The 16,827-nt window shown below is 61.4% G+C and overlaps 1 protein-coding gene across 1 annotated transcript; it reads left to right on the top strand.

Moving 5' to 3' along the window:
• Positions 1 to 422: 422 nt before the first annotated feature.
• On the top strand, positions 423 to 16,562 carry LOC141970809 (unconventional myosin-Vb-like). The gene is made up of 37 exons (XM_074927693.1): positions 423 to 449; positions 3,050 to 3,160; positions 3,602 to 3,764; positions 3,850 to 3,994; positions 4,127 to 4,283; positions 4,634 to 4,774; positions 4,996 to 5,077; positions 5,253 to 5,360; positions 5,557 to 5,669; positions 5,774 to 6,039; positions 6,229 to 6,310; positions 6,613 to 6,753; positions 6,850 to 6,972; positions 7,357 to 7,440; positions 8,028 to 8,177; positions 8,309 to 8,406; positions 8,565 to 8,651; positions 8,739 to 8,850; positions 9,063 to 9,274; positions 9,403 to 9,559; positions 9,650 to 9,889; positions 10,635 to 10,844; positions 11,007 to 11,100; positions 11,238 to 11,383; positions 11,620 to 11,763; positions 11,919 to 12,146; positions 12,231 to 12,328; positions 13,252 to 13,438; positions 13,632 to 13,725; positions 13,922 to 14,077; positions 14,249 to 14,400; positions 14,687 to 14,776; positions 14,983 to 15,133; positions 15,550 to 15,820; positions 15,897 to 16,071; positions 16,242 to 16,322; positions 16,404 to 16,562. The coding sequence occupies exons 1-37, from the start codon at positions 423 to 425 to the stop codon at positions 16,560 to 16,562; spliced, it is 5,235 nt and encodes a 1,744-aa protein (XP_074783794.1).
• The last annotated feature ends 265 nt before the right edge of the window (positions 16,563 to 16,827 follow it).

The following is a 16,827-nucleotide window of genomic DNA, read 5'->3' as shown; positions in this document are numbered from 1 at the left end:
AGTGCCCTCGATGGGCTTTTGGGGTGTCGCAGGTAGGGGGGAAGTTTGGGCTGTCCTGGGAAGGGGGGTGTGTCCCAGATAAGTCTTCTAAGGATGTCACAAGCAGGGTCCTGGGGTGTCAGTTCTGGGGATTCTGGAGGTGTCCTGAATGGGGGTCTCACAGTGCTCTGCACAAGGGGCCCTTGGGGTGCCTGAGCTGGGAGGGATCTTGGGGTGCGGCAGCAGGTGGGGGGAACCCACACAGTCCACACACCCCCCCTCGGGAGCTGCTCTGGCCCGGGGAGGGGCTGTTGGGCGGAGCGGGAGGTGGAGTGGGGCGGGGACCCCTAACCCCCATCCCCCTCCAATTAGCAGCAATTAGCGGCCATAAAGGGACTGCGGGCAGGGGGGATGGAAGCACAGGCAGCAGCGTGGGGGGTGCCATGGCCTCGGAGGACCTGTACACTCAGGTGAGGGGACCCGGGGGATCCCACCCCGGGGTGCTGCAGAGGGAGCTGGAAGGGCTTTGTCCCCCTGCAGCTGAGGGGGGTGCAGCAGCTGGGGGGGCCCTGCCCATGGGCCTGGGGTGCTTGTTGCAGACCTGGGGGATCTTGTGCTTGCCCCGGGGGCTCAGCACACGGGGTGGCTGCAGGTGCTGTGGCCTGCATGTCCCCCTAGGTCACCTCCCTGCTGACACCCGGCTTGGTGGCACCTTTCAGGGTACCTGGTGGCCCATCAGCCCACCCTGTGTGTGACACCCAGGGGCCCATGGCCTAGAAAGTGCAGCATCTTGCAGGGGTGCTCATCACAAGTGAGAACAAGGGTTTGGTGCTGCCTGGCCACCATCTGTCCTGCTTCTTGCCCACCTGGCCTGGCTGCCTTCATCCCCTTGATCCTGGCTCACATCCTCCTCCCTCCACCCTGGTCCAGCTCTGCCTGTTGAGGACAAATCCGCTGTGAGCAAGTGGCAGGACAGGCTCTTGCTTTTGCTGCTGTGTATCAAAAATGATTGCTACAGCTTAGGGAAGACCCTAAATGTGGTCTTTTCTCCCTGGGTGTACATCAGCTGTGGGGCTGGAGGGTACCAGCATCTCTGCAGAGGTCAGAGGTGCAGCAGCCGTCACTGTAGTGACTGAGGTGCTGGTCTGGGCAAAACAAGGGGGTCATTGTGGGTTGCCTCGTCCCAAATAGCTAGCCAGGCTGGGACTGGAGTGGCTGCGTGACTGACCCAGCCAAGTGCCCCGAGGAGCCCTGAGGTGACCATCCAGGTTGTGCCCACACGAGTGTCACCTGGACGCTCCCTCAGAGGAGAGCTGGGGAGCGGCTGAGAGATGCGCTTTTGTCCAGCTGGGTTTTCAGACTCAAATCCGTTAGTGCCTTGCCGGGAAGCTGTACATCGTGCACTTTTCGCTCCCCCCAGCGGCTATTGTTCATAAAAAAGATAATGGCTTCCTATCGCTGCCGCCCTGCTGAGCGGCCCCTGCAACCTGATCCCCTTCCTGCCCTCTTCGTTCCAACTGCAAAGTCAGACCTTCAGTTCTCTGGTGACTCTTGGATGTGAACCCAAAGTTGGGGCCCTTCCTTCCCCCTCCCCAGATTTCCAGCCTATTCAGGGCTTGTTTGACCAACTTCAATGATGCATTAACACATGTGCTTTGCACACTGCAGACCTGGAAACATTTGCTGCCAGCCAACTTCCCTGGATTTGCAAAATCAGCAAAACCCGGATGGTTTTTCAGGCCCTGGTTTCTAGCTAGAGGCTGGCCCCAGCCTGCTGGGGTGGGAACGTGATGTGTCAGAGCCCTGTCGCTGCTCTGCAATAGCTCCCAGAGTTTGGGGAAACGGATGCACGCTCCCAACTCAGCCTGAGAGCAAAGCTGCAACCATTAGATTTCCTCCTGCCTCTTTAAGCTTGGGATGCGGCCTCATCTCTGCCTGCTCGGAGCAGCAGGAGGAAGCAGTCCCTGCTCCCCACAGCCTGACAGAAGCTGCCAAGAAGGTGTCTGACAGCTCAGCACAGAGCGGGGCCGCGGGCACCCGCGCCAGGAGCGGGGGCAGCAGGAGCTGCAGCTCCCTGGCCTGGGAGCGTGGGTCACCCGGTGCCAGCTTGGGCTGGGTATTCACCCTCTCGTCAGTTGACAGGATGCCTGCAGCAGGGTTTGGAGGGTTTTTGGCCTAGTTTTTACCTCTTTACCCCTGTGGTGGTGTGTTGCTTCGCTTGTGCTGAGCGTGGGCTCCTGCTCCCTGCAGGGTGGCTCCGAAGAGGCTTTTTCCAGGCGTGAGGAAGGTGTTAATGCTCAGGGTTGGGTGCAGAGGGAAGTCAGGGCTCACCAGGCTGCAGAACTCCCACTTCAGCATCAGAGTCTGCAGAGGGAAACCGAGGATGGCAGGGGCGGGGCTGGAGGCAGGGAACACCGGTCCCATGGGGGCCAGCTGGTCCCTGGCACAAAGTTACCCTGTGGCTGGCCCCAGGGAGCTACAAATCTTGGGGGGTGAAAAGGGCATGGGGTGACTTGTCTTATCACTGATGCTGCTGGGTCTGCAGAGCTGGTGACAGTGTCTGGATCTGCTCAGTAGTTGGCAAGGGATCTGTACTGCACCCATCTGCTTTCAAGCCTGGTATCTCTCCCAGCTGAGCCATGGTGCTCATCCCCAGCGCAGTGGGTGTTTGGGAAGGCCCGTGCTTGGCATCTTCAGTGTTTCCAGAAACCTCCCCTGCAGCAGCAGGAGCGATCACACCCTTGGGTGGGGTGGAGGCAGCTCCCCACGCCGAGGGTAGGAGAGGTTCTGATCTTGCTGGGGTGGGCAGCACTGCTGGGGAGAAGTGAGGTTCCAGCAAAGGCACCTTCCTGCACGTCTGGAGAGCAGCTGAGTGGGACCCCTGACTGCAGGAGCCAAGGGGCCATGGGGTCTCTAGCAGGGTGCTGGGTCCCATGGCAATGCTGAGCACTGGGTGGACTCTAAGTGGGGAGGGCTGTGATGTTTGGTCCAGAAGCTGGTGGCCAGGTGCTTTCCCTGTCTCCTGGTCGTGGCTCTCTGCAGGGGTCCCTTCCCTTCTGTGTCCCTGCAGGGTGCCCGGGTGTGGATCCCTGACAGTGTTGAAGTCTGGAGGGTGGCAGAAATAACTAGAAGCTACAAGGAAGGAGATGCTATTCTCCATCTCTGCCTGGAAGATGGCTCGGTAAGGCTGGAACTGTGCAGCCCAGCAGGTCCCTCCTGTGCTTGCCAAGTGGCTGGGCATCCCCACATGGGACATAGTTCACCTCTGCACCCCCAAACCAGCCTGGGCTCCTCAGCAGGGTGTGGAGAGGCTCAAACATTGCCTGGATATGTCCTGGCTGGTGTCTGAGTGGGAGCCCAGACGGCTGTGGCTATGTCTGGCTCCCTATGTTCCCTGACTGCCCAGTGAGCTGGTCCTCACTGCCTGCTCCTGCCTGATTTCCCAAAAGGCCTCCAGCTCAGCTAGCCTTGCTGGCTGGGCTGTGATTCCTGGTGACTAAGCTCAAGCACGGCCCACAGACAGCATCCTTCTTACTGTGCTGCTCCCCGCAGACCCATCCTGCCTTTGTGGGGCCACCTGACCCTGCTCAGCTCTTGTCCTGCTCCATCTCCATCCCTGCAGGCACTGGCTTACCCCATCGAGTTCCAGCTTCCACCTCTCTGCAACCCCGACTGCCTCTCAGGCGCCGATGACCTGGTGGCCCTGAGCTACCTGCATGAGCCGGCTGTGCTGCACTCGCTGCGCCGGCGCTTCCTGGAGGCCAACGCCATCTACACCTACTGTGGTGAGCCCCGTGCACCCCCTCTGCCTCCCCATCACTCCCTGGGACAGGTGCTCCTTCTGCCCTTTACACCATCCTCTTCCTCCAGGTATCATCCTTGTCGCCATCAACCCCTACAAGCCGCTGCCCATCTATGAGGAGGAGGTGATTTATGCCTACAGCGGCCGTGAAATGGGGGACATGGATCCCCACATCTTTGCTTTGGCGGAGGAGGCGTACAAGCAGATGGTGAGGTGAGAGCATCATGTGGGAGCATCCCTGGGGCTGCAGTGGGGAAGGGCTGAAGCCCCTCTGGACTGTGGCCTGTGTAAGGAGTGGTCCTGCTGGCTCACAGGCGGTCCCCAGCTCACGTCCCTCTCTGGCAGGTTTGGGAAGAACCAGTCCCTCGTCATCAGCGGGGAGTCGGGCGCGGGGAAGACCGCGTCGGCCAAGTATGCCATGAGATACTTCACCACTGTTGGGGGCTCTCGGTGCAACTCCAGCATGGAGGAGAAGGTGCTGGCCTCCAGCCCCATCATGGAGGTGAGTCCCCCTGGGTCCCCAGGCTCTGCGTGGGGATAGCTGGGGTGTCCCTGCAGGCTCTCCCCATGCTCCTCAGGGCCTGTATCCCTGATGTGATGCAATGTCTGTGTGTTGTCCGTCCCCTCCCTGTAAAATGGGTGGCAGGGACTGAACTTCTCCAGAGCACCTGGAGATCTGGGGACTGAACTTCTCCAGAGCACCTGGAGATCTGGGGACTGAACTTCTCCAGAGCACCTGGAGATCTGGGGACTGAACTTCTCCAGAGCACCTGGAGATCTGGGGACTGAACTTCTCCAGAGCACCTGGAGATCTGGGGACTTCTAAAACCACCTGCCCTCCTTCCCCACCAGGCCTTTGGGAATGCAAAGACAACCAGGAATGACAACAGTAGCCGCTTTGGGAAGTACATTGAGATCGGCTTCAGCCAAGCACATGTCACAGGGGCCACCATCAAAACCTACCTGCTGGAGAAGTCCCGTGTCACCTTCCAGGTGACTCTCTGGGGTGCCATGGGGACAGGGCTGAGTGGGAGCCCCAGTCCTTGGAGCGGGAGGGTGCTCCTCCTGGGGAAGCAGCCCTAGAGCTGCTGAGCTGGGAGAGGGGAAGATGTCCCTTGTCCCTGCATCTGGGGCTGCAGCACCTCTGCAGGGGAGCAGGGTGGCCTAAAGTGTCCTGACTTCTCGGTGACTATTTTTTTCTTTCTCATCCACAGGCGAAAGCAGAGAGGAACTACCACATCTTCTACCAGCTCTGTGCCTCAGCCACCCTGCCTGAGCTCCAGGGCCTGGGTCTCCGTGAGTGCCCCCACAAGCCCCACGGCACAGCTTGCTGCCAGCCCTTCCTGCGCTCCCTGGCTGGGTGCTGGAGGAGGCTCTGCTGCTGCTGGGCACCCCAGGGTGGGATAAGGGCGGTTGGGACCCCTGTGGGGTGCATTGTGCCGCTTTACAGCCTGATACATCTCGTCCACAGGTGGGGCAGAGTCCTTCCACTACACCTGCCAGGGCCACTGTGCCACTGCCCAGAGCACCAGCGATGCCGCCGACTTGGACAGCACGCGGCATGCCTTCTCGCTCCTGGGTACTGGGCGGGCAGGGCTGGTCCCCGGGGCTGGTTGTCCCACTACCCTCCCCCTGATGCTGGTGTAGGAGTGCTGGTGTCAGACATCCCAGTGCTGGGAGCCCGGCTGTCTCCTGTCCCTCTGGTTTGCGTGATGCAGGGGGCTCAGACCAGTGCGGGGTGGGGGGAGCCCCTCATGTCTGTGCTGTGCCTGCAGGTGTCCCTGAGGCCGAGCAGCTGGAGCTGTTCAGCATCCTGGTGGCCATCCTGCACCTGGGCAACATCGTGGTCAGAGGGAGGGACCGCCGTGGGGATGGCTGCTTTGTGGAGGTGGGTGAGAGCTGCCCACACAACTGCATCCTGTAGCGGCCTTGGAGCTGTGCTGGCTGCAGGCGCCACATCTCGGCAATGCTGCGGTGTCTGTCCCTTTGCAGGCTGCTGATGAGGCCCTAGGGCTGTTCTGCAGGCTGCTGGGCCTCGAGGCCTCGCAGGTGATGCGCTGGCTCTGCCACCGCAAGCTGGTCACTGCTGGCGAGACCTACCTGAAGCCCCTCTCCAGGCAACAAGCGCTAGACTCCCGGGATGCCCTGGCCAAACATATGTATGGGCAAGTCTTCAGATGGATGGTGACCAGGGTCAACTATGCCCTGCGGTCCCTGGAGGGCCACCATACCTCCATTGGCATCCTGGATATTTATGGGTAAGCAGCTCCCCCCTCCTGGGCTGCCTGGAAGAGCACAGTCCTGCTCCTGCATCAGCTGTGGGTCTGTGGCCACCAACTGCTCCAGCTGGGACATGGGACAGTACCTGTCCCTGCAGTTGCGTGCCTGTGGCTGGCTGGGGTGGCTCTGCCTGGCAGCTGCCTCAGGCAGGTCTCTGCTGCCCACAGGTTTGAGATGTTTGAGCTCAACAGCTTTGAGCAGTTCTGCATCAATTATGCCAATGAGAAGCTACAGCAGCTCTTCAACCTGGTGGGTACCACCCAGATGTGTGTCCTTGCTGGGACCTAGGGAGGGTGGGGCCTGTCCATCTCTGCTGTGCTGTCACTTTTGGTGTTCTCTGCCTTGAATGTGGCTGATGCTTCGGTCCCTGCAAACATGGGGCTCTAAGAGTCTGCTGGAGCTGGACATGGTCCCCTCCTTTCTCCCAAAGTGCTCCTGCTCCAGGAGAATGGCTGCTTATGGAAACCAAGCCACTGCCTGCAGCCTGCGTGGTGGCTGGCCACCTTTGTCCCCTCCTGGCTCAGTCCTGCTCTGCTCTCCTTGCCTTCCAGCATGTCTTCAAGCTGGAGCAGGAGGACTATGTGACTGAGGAGATCCCTTGGGTCTTCATTGAGTTCTGTGACAACCAGCCCTGCATTGAGCTCATCGAGGGCCGACTTGGCATCCTGGACCTGCTGAATGAGGAGTGCAAGGTGGGAAAAGGGTGCTGGGAGCAGGCTGCAGAGGCTACCCAGAGCTGCAACACTTCCCCCCACCCCCCTGCCTCTTCTGACCCATTTGCCTTTCAGATGCCCCAAGGCAGTGATTCAAGCTGGGCCCAGAAACTTTACCAAACCCATCTCAGCAGTTCCCACTTCCAGAAGCCCAAGAGGCCAAGAGATGCTTTTGTTGTCTGCCACTTTGCTGGCAAGGTAGGGGAAGCTGTGGCAGCACAGCCCTTGGCGGGGGGGCTCGGCAGTGGCTCCGCACCAGCGGGCACCTGGCCTGCCCTGTCTAGAGCTGCTGGTGGCAGCTCCTGCTGTGTCCCGCTGTCCTGGGTGCCTGTGGCAGCTGTCTGCACCCTCCCAGGCTGGGAAGTGGATGCTGCTGGCTCTGCTGCAGCTCTTTAATTGAGGGTAAAAATATGGAAACTTTGGCTGTGATGGTTCCCATCAGCAGCCTTGCAGCTGGGCTGTGTGGCCACCACTCAGATGCCTGCAAGGATTTCTTCCAAAAACCTTGGACTCCGTCCAAGCGGAGCACTGACCAAACCAGTTTGAGAATCTGCAGATTAATGCTGCTGTGTCTCCTGCCAGGTGGAATACCAGTGTGATGGATTTGTGGAGAAGAACAGGGATGCTGTCCCCAAGGAGCTGGTGGGGCTGCTGCAAGCCAGTAAGGTGAGGGCCACCCTGAGCAGGGGCTGTGTAGGGCAGAGCCTGGCTGGCTTGTGGCCCTGGGGCTGAGCAGGACTGATGGAGTAGGAGGTATGAACTGTGCAGGGTAAAGCCGTGTCTACCTGCTGGCACAGCCCCATGCAGTGCTGGCTGCGGTCAGGGTGCCTGGAGATGTGGGTGCTCCCCACCACATTTCCCTGCTTTGGGCTTTCCCGTCCTGGGGGAGACCTTGGCCATCGCCCTGCTGGGAGGGCTGGAGTGTCCTGCTGCTTCCAGGTCTGTAACACTGTCCCTTCTCCTTCCATCCTGCGTGGGCCTGGCAGAAGGTAAGGGACATCTTGGAGGGCTCTCGAGCACATCTGGGCAGGTGCCTGTGGCTTGCACTTGGTTTTTCTTGGGAGAAGCAGCAGGCAGGGGCACAGCTGGACCTGGCATACCTGGGCTGTAGCAGGACAGAGGACCGTGCACTGGGCTGGCCTCTGTGGAGCCATGGTCTCTTGTGGCTGTGTCTCCTGGGTGGTGATGGCTCTCTGGGTGTTGGGTGGTGCTTGCTGCAAGGTGTGCCTGGCTCTCAGCTCTGCTCTGTGCAGTGTGCCCTGCTCGCTGAGCTCTTCCTGGAGGAAGGGGATGGCCCCACATCCCTGCAGTCCCGCAGGTCCGGTGGGCCCAGGATGGCTGCTCGCCCCAGCCGCAGGTCACTGCCCAGTAGTCAAAAGAGCAAGAAGACCATTTCCAGCCAGGTATGTGGTGGGTGGGGGAAATACGTGCTGGCCCTGGACAACCAGGACCCATCTGTGTCCTGGCCCAGGGGACCCCACAAGCCCCAGGATGTTCCTGCTGGCCCTGACCACGCTTGCCTTGTCCTCTGCAGTTCAAAGCCTCCCTGAACCGGCTGATGGAGATGCTGGGCAGCACCACAGCGCACTACATCCGCTGCATCAAACCCAACGACGGCAAGCAGCCCTTTGTGTGAGTGCCTGGCCAGGGAGGCTGGAGGGGAGGGGGCTGGGGATGCTGTGGGGCAGTACTGTCCCTTCGGTCTGTGTCTCTCTTGCCCCAGCCCTGCACAACTTGAAGAGTGCCAGGCTGGCTGGGACCCGTTCTAGACCAGCCCCTCTTTGCCCCAGGTTTGACTCCAGGCGAGCAGTGGAGCAGCTCCGAGCCTGTGGGGTCCTGGAAACCATCCGGATCAGTGCCTCAGGCTACCCCTCCAGGTACCCCCCTGCTTCAGCAGCACCCTAGGCCCTCCCCAACCCCCTTCTGTAGCCACAGCACCTCTGACCCTGCTCTGTCCCCCACAGGTGGACGTACCAGGAGTTCTTAGAGAGGTACAGGGCTCTGTTGAGCAGAGAGGAGCTGATGGGCACTGATGAGAAGCAGATCTGCAGCCTTGCCCTTGAGAGACTGCTCCAAGTAAGGGTCCTGCCTGGGGGGTGCAGCTGTGGTACCAGAGTATCCCTTGCAGAGGCTTGTCCCCATGTGTCGGTGCCCAGTGTGGTACAGAAGTGGGGAGATGAGAGATGGGAGGCTGGATGGGGAGATCAGAGGCATGAGGAGCATTGCTCCTGGGGGAGCCTGGCTGGGGTATGTTTTGTCCCTGGGACTGACTCCACCCTTGCATGTAGGATCCCAGCAAGTACCAGTGTGGGAAGAACAAGGTGTTTTTTCGGGCTGGCCAAGTGGCTTACCTGGAGGAGCTGCGGTACCAGCGGCTGAGGGCAGCCTGCACCCTGCTGCAGAGGCACCTGCGGGGCTGGCTGGCACGGAGGCGCTTCGGACGGGCCCGTGCTGCGGCTGTCTGCCTGCAGTGCCATGCCCGGGGCATGCTGGCCCGGAGGTGAGCGGGTCACAGGCCTCGGGCAGGGGGCTGCAGGGAGCAGAGACAGAGCTCAGCCTTGCTGAGCTGGCAGCTCTCCTGGCTCCAGGCTTTGCCCACCCCCGCCCAGCACTCTGTCCTGCCTGCAGGTTCACCAGGATGCTGCGAAGGACCAGGGCTGCTGTGACGCTGCAGAAGACCCTGAGGATGGTTCTGGCCCGCCGCTCCTACCTCCACACACGGAGGGCTGTCATCACCATCCAAGCCTTTGCCCGGGGCATGTTTGCCCGACGTCTTTACCAGCAGGTAGGAGCCTGGCAGGACAGCGGGTGTCCCCGTCGCCCCTGGGGGGACTGTGCTGCCGCCAGTGCCACTGCTCCATCTCTCCCTCCACAGATGCTGTGGCACCAGAAAGCTGTGGTGATCCAGGCTGCTGTCAGGGGCTGGCTGGCCCGGACCCACTACACCCGCCTGCGCGGGGCCGTCATCTACCTGCAGTGCTGCTACCGCCGGGCACGGGCACGCCGGGAGCTGCGGCGGCTGCGTGTCGAGGCGCGCTCGGTCGAGCACTACAAGCAGCTGCACAGGGGCATGGAGATCAAGGTGATACAGCTGCAGTGCAGGCTGGATGAGCAGGTGGGTGCTGGCTTCAGCCCTTTGGGGGTCTCGGGGCATGGGGGCAGCTGACTTTTGCTGGCCACTTCTTCCCAGTCCCTGTGCAGTCAAAACTATACCTGCCCTTGTTTTTCCCAGCCCTGGGGCGGGTGCTGACCCTGCCTGACACGTGTCCCCAGGCAGGAGTTGTGCGTCTGGGTTTTCACTGCTCCCTACTGGATGTGGGGCTGGTGGCCGTGGGGATGGGATGGGCACCCTCCTGGGTGCTTGGTTGGGTGCAGCCTTGCAGCAGTGTCAGGTGCTGGGAACAGTTGTGGCACGATGTGTTATCCCACCACATTCCTGCTGCCAGCATCTGCCATTGCTATCTGGGTGTCTCTGCTTTGGCTGTCACCACTCCCGGTCTGGGGGTGTCTGTGGAGGGGGTGGGAGGGTTCCTGTGCTGTGATCCTGTCTCTGGGGGTTGGGGGGTGCAGGGATGGAAAATTCTGCTGTTGGGGCTGGCCAGGACACGGGTAATGGGCTGTGAAGCCATGGCAAAGCTCGTGTGTGACCCCATGTGAGATGACACATCATGGAGAGCTCTCCAGGCCTGAGCTCTGTTTGAGGTGATGCCAGAGGCTCAGGGCTCCAAACGGGTGGGTGGGAACTGGGGTATCCAGGTTCGTTGCAGAAGGGCAGCCTGATCATGCGTGGGTTCTCACTGATGGGAGGCATGTGGGGATTACTCCTGACCTGCTGCCTGACGTGCTCTGTCTGTCTCAAGGCCCAGGAGAAGCAGCGGCTGGCAGAGCAGCTCTCGGGGCTGAACGCTGCCCATGCTGAGGAGCTGCAGCGCCTGCAGGCCGAGGTGCAGCGCCTGCAGGAGGAGGTGGCCCGGGACAGCCAGGTCCATCAGCTGCAGGAGCGGCTGGCCGAGCTGGAGAGGAACAGTGTGAAGGGCTATCTGGGCCAGGAGGTCGAGGAGCTCAGGCAGGTCTGTCTGTCCAGGGGATGCTCTTGCTCTGCTGGGGCTCTGCGGTGCTTGCGTGCAGCATGCTGCGCTTCTTGCCGTGGGGTGGTCCCTGGAGGAGACCTGGCAGCCAGGGCTGGCCCCGGGCAGGGCTCGGGCTCTACCTGCTCTTCCGCTTTCCCACAGCGCTTGGCGGAGGTGGAAGCCATGAAGCTGCAGCTGGCAGAGGAGAGGGATACCCTGACCCAGCGTGTGTTGGAGCAGTCGCAGGACCTGGAAGGTAAAAGGGGTCCTCTCATCCCCTCATCCCATTCCCCTGGATATGGGACTGGTCCTGCAGGCTTGTTCCTGTGTGTCCCCTCGCAAAGGGGTCCTGGCTTTGCCTGTCTCCACTCCCTGCTGTGTCTGTCCCCACAGAGCAGCACCAGCGTGCGGCGCGGGACAGCCAAGAGCTGCTGCAGGAGCTGGAGGAGGAGCGGGCACGCTACCAGAGCCTGGTGCAGGAGTACGCCCGCCTGGAGCAGGGCTATGAGAATCTGCGGGATGAGGTGGACTTCCACAGGGTGAGGGGCTGGCAGGGACACGGGGAGGCTCAGGGCAACTCCTTCTTTCGCTCCCTGGGGGGAATAGGCAGTGCTGGCTGGTCCAGGGCACCTTCTGCAGGAGAATGGTCTCCCCAGCTCATGTGCTGGGGGATCCCTGAGCCAAGGTATCGTCCTGAGGATGCTCTGCCCCAGCTGATGTGCCAGCAGGTGCTTGGGGTGCAGGAGAACAACCTTGTCTTTCTCTTCCCCACTAGCAAAGCACCCTGAGGCGGTCCCCTTCATCAGAGAGTTTCTTGGGCTCCGAGAGCAGCTACTTGTCCTCCATGTCCACAGCTCCCTCACGAGATGGCTCCGACCAGCAGGCTGAGGCTAGTGGTGACACTGGTGGGGACAGTGGGGTGAGGGTGATAAGTGGACTGTCCCTTCCCCTGGCTATGGGGACAGCTGTGCCCTGGGGCTCCTGGCTGGGAGCTGGCCCCATTGGGGAGGGGCTCCTGCAGGATTTCTGGTGCCCAGCAGTGGCTGCTGTGCCAAGCCCTGTCTCTGCGCACAGGGGCAGGAGGAGCGCTGGCAGCAGGTGCCAGAGGGGCCACAGCCCAGCGGTGAGATGCTGCTGAATGGCACCGTAGGCCAGGATCCCTTTGAGAAGGCGTACCTCCTCCTCCTGGGGCAGCTCAATGCTGTCAATGAGGAGCTGGCCCGGACCCGGGAGGAGCTGCGGAGGTCTAAGGCTGCAGCAGAGCCAGAGGAGAGGAAACCGTTGGACTTCCTCAAGCGCAGGGTAAGCCCCTGCCCCACTGCTGTGAGCAGGGGGATGGGTCCAAGCTGGCGGGGCTGGCCTCATCCTGCTTTCCTCACCCTGCAGAACATAACTGAGATGCTGAGGCTGGGCAGGAGCCCGGAGAAGGTGGCAGTGGATGATGACTTGAAGCACGCATATGATGCGGTACAGGTTGCCAATAGGTGAGTGTGGCCCCAGGGAGATGGTCCCCAGCTGAGGCTGGTTTCCCCACAGAGGGCTGCTGGGGGGGCTTTCCCTGGGGTTTGAGCCAGCCACAGTGCGGGTTGCAGCTGCCTGGACAGTGCTGTGATGCTGGGCTGCTGCAAATCCTCTTTGAATCAGCCACCTCCTCACCCTCTATGGGCACTGTAGCCCCAGCTGGGCTGGGGGGACTAAGGGCAGCCTGCCCCTTGCTGCCTAGCTGGGTGTGGGGCAGCCCTGGCTCTCCTGCCCTTCTCTCCAGCTGTATTTTCCTGGGTGGCTGGAGCAGGTACTTAGCAGAGTCCCTGGCAACCTGCAGGTGAGGCCTCAGGAGCCGGCGAGTGCTGCTCAGGGTTGAAGAAGCATCTTGGAGGAGCTGGGGAGCAGGCAACTGCCCCGTGTCAGGTGTCAAGCAAGGGGGCAGAAGGGGGCTTGGCCGAGCAGGGACCTGCTCGCTGAGCTGCAGAGGCAAAAGGAATTGCACCATCTCTGGGAGCAAGGTCAGGCCTGGCAGGAAGGGGCAGAGCCGTGGCGCGCACACGCAGGGAGGAGAGAGGAGAGGCCAAAGCTCAGTTAGAGTTGGAAGCATCCAGTGATGTGTCTGACAACAAGAAGGGATTTGTCAGTAGGATTGTAGCAAGAGGAGCTCTGAAGAAAACATCAGTGATACTTGATGATGGGGTCACCTGACACATAGGTATAAAGGCAAAGTGAGACTGAACTTTGCCTCAGTCTTTAATAATACTCCTAGGCCATGTCCTGCCTCCAGGGTGTCTGGGCAGGTGGAGAGTTCCCAGCTCTGATACTTCAGGGGAGAAATACACCTTCAGCTGCTTCCCCATGGGCTGGGGTGTGGCAGCTGAAGGAGGTTGGTGCCTCAGTTTCCCCTGGTGCATGTCTGCAGGCTGCTGGCAAGTCAGCTGCGGGAGGAGAAGCAGCAGCATGAGGAGGAGGTAGAAGGGCTGCACCTCAACATTTCCTCACTCAAGCAGCTGAGCCAGCAGCAGGCAGCCCTCATCAAGGACCTGCAGCAGCAGCAGGGGCAGGAGGGGCTGCAGCACCATGTCCTGCGGCTTAAGGAGCAGAACTGGGTAAGGAGTGGTGGGCAGGACTGGGCCTGGGGCTGATTTCCACCCCCTTGCCCTGGGTGAACTGTAGCAGCCCCTTCAGGAGCAATGTGGGGGACCCAGCTGTATCCCCAGCTCTGCTCCACTTGGTGGGTGCTGCTGTGGGTGTCCAGCTGAGGGAGGCTGGCTGACCCCAGCTGGGACTGTCCCTGCTCAGGAGCTGGCCCAAAAGCTGGAGAAGCAGGAGAGGACCACACTGAAGCTCCAGAAGCAGCTGAGAGCCTATGCAAAGCAGATCCAGGAGCTCACAGGCAAGTGCCTGCATGGGAGGGGGGCAGTGGGCCGGCTGGAGCATCATCCAGCCTCAATATGGGGAGCAGAGTTCCCCCACCTTCCTGCCCCAAACCAGAGATGCTGGGCAGCATCTATTTGTACTGAGCTGAGGGACCTCCTGTGGTCCCACAGCCCAAGACACAGCAGGATGTGACCTGTGCTTCTCTCCCGCAGTGAAGAGAGGGACGACCAGGCCAGTGCAGGAGTCAGCAGAGTCCGCTGTGGTCCTGTCCCACTCCACCATGGTCCCATCCCTGTCTGGGCGGTCCCAGGCCATGCTAGCATGGAGGATGGAGGACACAGGGCGCATTATCAAGGCCATCATCACGGGTAGGGTTGGGAGAGATGGGGACTCCTTACCCCAGCTTGATCCCTGCTCGTGTTCCTTGCACCCCTCCGTGGGTGCTCACCCTTTGGGTGTTGCTGGGGCAGCATCTTGCTTGGCTCAGGACCAGCTTTCCATAGCTGCCTGGATCCCAACTGTCCTGCTTTCCCCTGCAGACTACAAACCGCAGAGTCGCCTTGGGGCACTCCCAGAGCTGCCAGCCTACATCCTCTTCCTGTGCTTCCGGCACGCGGACCACTGCTGTGACGAGCCACGGGCCCGCTCCCTCCTGGACGCAGCCATTGATGCCATCAAAAGGGTCATGAAGGTGCTGGGCTTGAGGGGTGTGGGCTGGACCGAGGAGCAGGAGCTTCCCTGGCCAAGGTGGGGGTGGCAGTAGGGGGCAGTGCCTGACTGTAGTGTCTGGGGTGAGGGGTGCCCCTGGGTGCTGCAGAGCACCTGCATGAGGGTCTGGCAGCTCTTTACCCCCCCTCAGTCCTAACTAGGCTGCAGCTATCTCTGTGTGGCTGATGGGGCTACTGTGGGATGTGAGGGCTTGCTGCGGGAACTGCCAGAGCCCTCCTGACCCCGGTGCTGTCTGTTCCCTCCTGCAGAAGCACAGCGATGACTTTAACACGGTGGCCCTCTGGCTCGCCAACACCTGCCGGCTCCTGAACTGCCTGCGCCAGTACAGCCAGGACGAGGTAGGGCTGTGCTGTAGGGGGTCTATCACCTCCCTGGGAAGGGAGGGAGCTGAGGGGGGACAGGGTTTGCCCCCACCTGGGGCTGCACCCTCTTTGCCCCATCCTAGGTAGCCAGGGATGTGTGGGGCTGACACAGCTCCATGCTTGCTTGGGGACCCTGCTGGGTCCCCGGGTACTGCTGGTTCTCACCCAGCCTGTGCCCACAGATTTACTGGCAGGGGAACACAGCGCGGCAGAATGAGCATCGCCTGCAGAACGTGGACCCCCAGAGCTCCTGCCACAGCCTGGGTGCCCTGGCTGTCCAGCTCTACCAGCAGCTTATCCGCACCGCTGAGAAGTGCCTCAGACCCATGATTGGTATGGCCTGGGCTCGCAGGGCACTTGTGGGACAGGGGCTGAGGGAGGGAGCGCTGTGCTCAGCTGGGTGAGCTGCCTGCTCTGTTACAGAGGCAGTACCCAGAGGGGGAAGGTCGGGTCTGAACTGGGGGCCCCCTTCTATGGGGGACCATCTACTCCTCAAGCATCCTGGCTTAGTCTCCTAAAGTGGTCTCAGCATCCTGGGGACCTTGGGCTGCAGCCATGGGGACCTCTGTTACCCCATGCCCCACTTTGCAGCCTAACGGAGCAGGGCCAGCCCTTGGGCTAGCCTGGACCAGCTATTCTGGAGGTGTCATTGGCCCCTGCGTCCCCAGCTGGGCCACAGAGACAAGGAGCCGCTTGAGGCATCATGCGGGGTGTCTGCCTTGTTACGATGAGCCTTTTCTACCCTTTAGTTGCTGCAATGCTGGAAAGTGAGCCCATACAGGGCTTGTCTTCCTCCTGCCCTCCTGGCCGCCGCCGGTCCTCAACAGCCCCTGCCCACACCCTGCCTGAGCTGCTGCAGCAGCTGGGCTCCTTCTGTGCGGCCATGGACCACCACGGGCTGGCCCCCAGTGTGGGGCACCAGGCCCTGCGCCAGCTCCTCTTCCTGGTCACTGGCACCACCCTCAACTACCTGCTGCTGAGAAAGGACACATGCTGCTGGAGCCGTGGCATCCAGCTCAGGTCAGTCCCCGTGCAGCTGTATCTGGGGGAGCTGGGGCACGGCCCGTGCCTGCCCCTGACTGCGGCTCCCTGGCAGGTACAACATCAGTCAGCTGGAGCAGTGGCTGCGGGCAGAGGGGCTGCACCAGAGCGGGGCCTGGGAGATGCTGGAGCCCCTGGTCCAGGCTGCCCAGCTGCTGCAGGTGAAGAAGGTGACAGAGGAGGACGCTGGAGCTCTCTGCAGCCTGTGCACAGCGCTCTCACCCCAACAGGTACTGGAAGGGTTGGGGCTTGCTGCCTGCTGGGCACTCCTCCTGACCCAGGGCTGCTTGGCCTCCCTGGGTGCACTGGGGATGTGATGGCACTGGGGTGGGGGCCACACCATACCCACAGGTGTCTGGATGTGCCCTTCCCTGTTCACGGTTGCCGCCATCTCCTCCAGGTTGTGAAGATCCTCCGGGCTTACACCCCGTCTGCCGGGCTGGAGGAGCGTGTCAGCCCCAGCTTCATCAGCAGTGTTGAGGTAAGCGGAACCTGGGCTCTGGTGCTGGGGGGGGCTGTCCTGACTGGGGCAGCCCTGGGTGTGAGCACTGTGTCCCTGCAGAGGCAGCTGCAGGACCGGTATGGAGAGGGATCCAGCCAGCTCCTGGTGGACACCAGCCACCTCTTCCCTGTGCACCTGCCCTTCAGTGCCTCCCCCCTGCACCTGGATGAGCTTTGTATCCCCGATGGCCTTGACCTGGCCTTCCTTGTCCGCCTCTGAGCCCACGTCTGGCCCTGGGCTGCTACCTGTGCCCCATTGAGGGGTGTCTGAACCCCCTGAGGACTGGGAAAGCCATGAGGGCTGGGGGGGCAGCACTTCTGATGTGTGCTGTCCTTCTGGGAAGCTGTTGGTTTACTGAAACTTGGGTGCCTTGTCTGTGGCACAGCCAAGGGCCCACAGTAGTCCTGTGCTGGGGGTTTTGGCCACTTTTTAATCCTTTGAAGCGAATAAAAGTCTTTGCAGATAGCTTTGGAGTCTGCTGCTG

This window comes from Athene noctua, chromosome 27 (assembly GCF_965140245.1).
Source record: "Athene noctua chromosome 27, bAthNoc1.hap1.1, whole genome shotgun sequence".
NCBI lineage: Eukaryota > Metazoa > Chordata > Aves > Strigiformes > Strigidae > Athene > Athene noctua.
Note: the sequence above shows the minus strand (reverse complement) of the source record. Positions and strands in the feature narration are given on the sequence as shown.

Coding starts and splice junctions, on each gene's coding strand:
- LOC141970809 (XM_074927693.1), top strand. CDS start 423: ATGGCCTCGGAGGACCTGTACACTCAG. Junction 6,040..6,228: donor GGCATCCTGGATATTTATGG/GTAAGCAGCTCC, acceptor TGCTGCCCACAG/GTTTGAGATGTTTGAGCTCA. Junction 16,323..16,403: donor GCTTCATCAGCAGTGTTGAG/GTAAGCGGAACC, acceptor GTGTCCCTGCAG/AGGCAGCTGCAGGACCGGTA.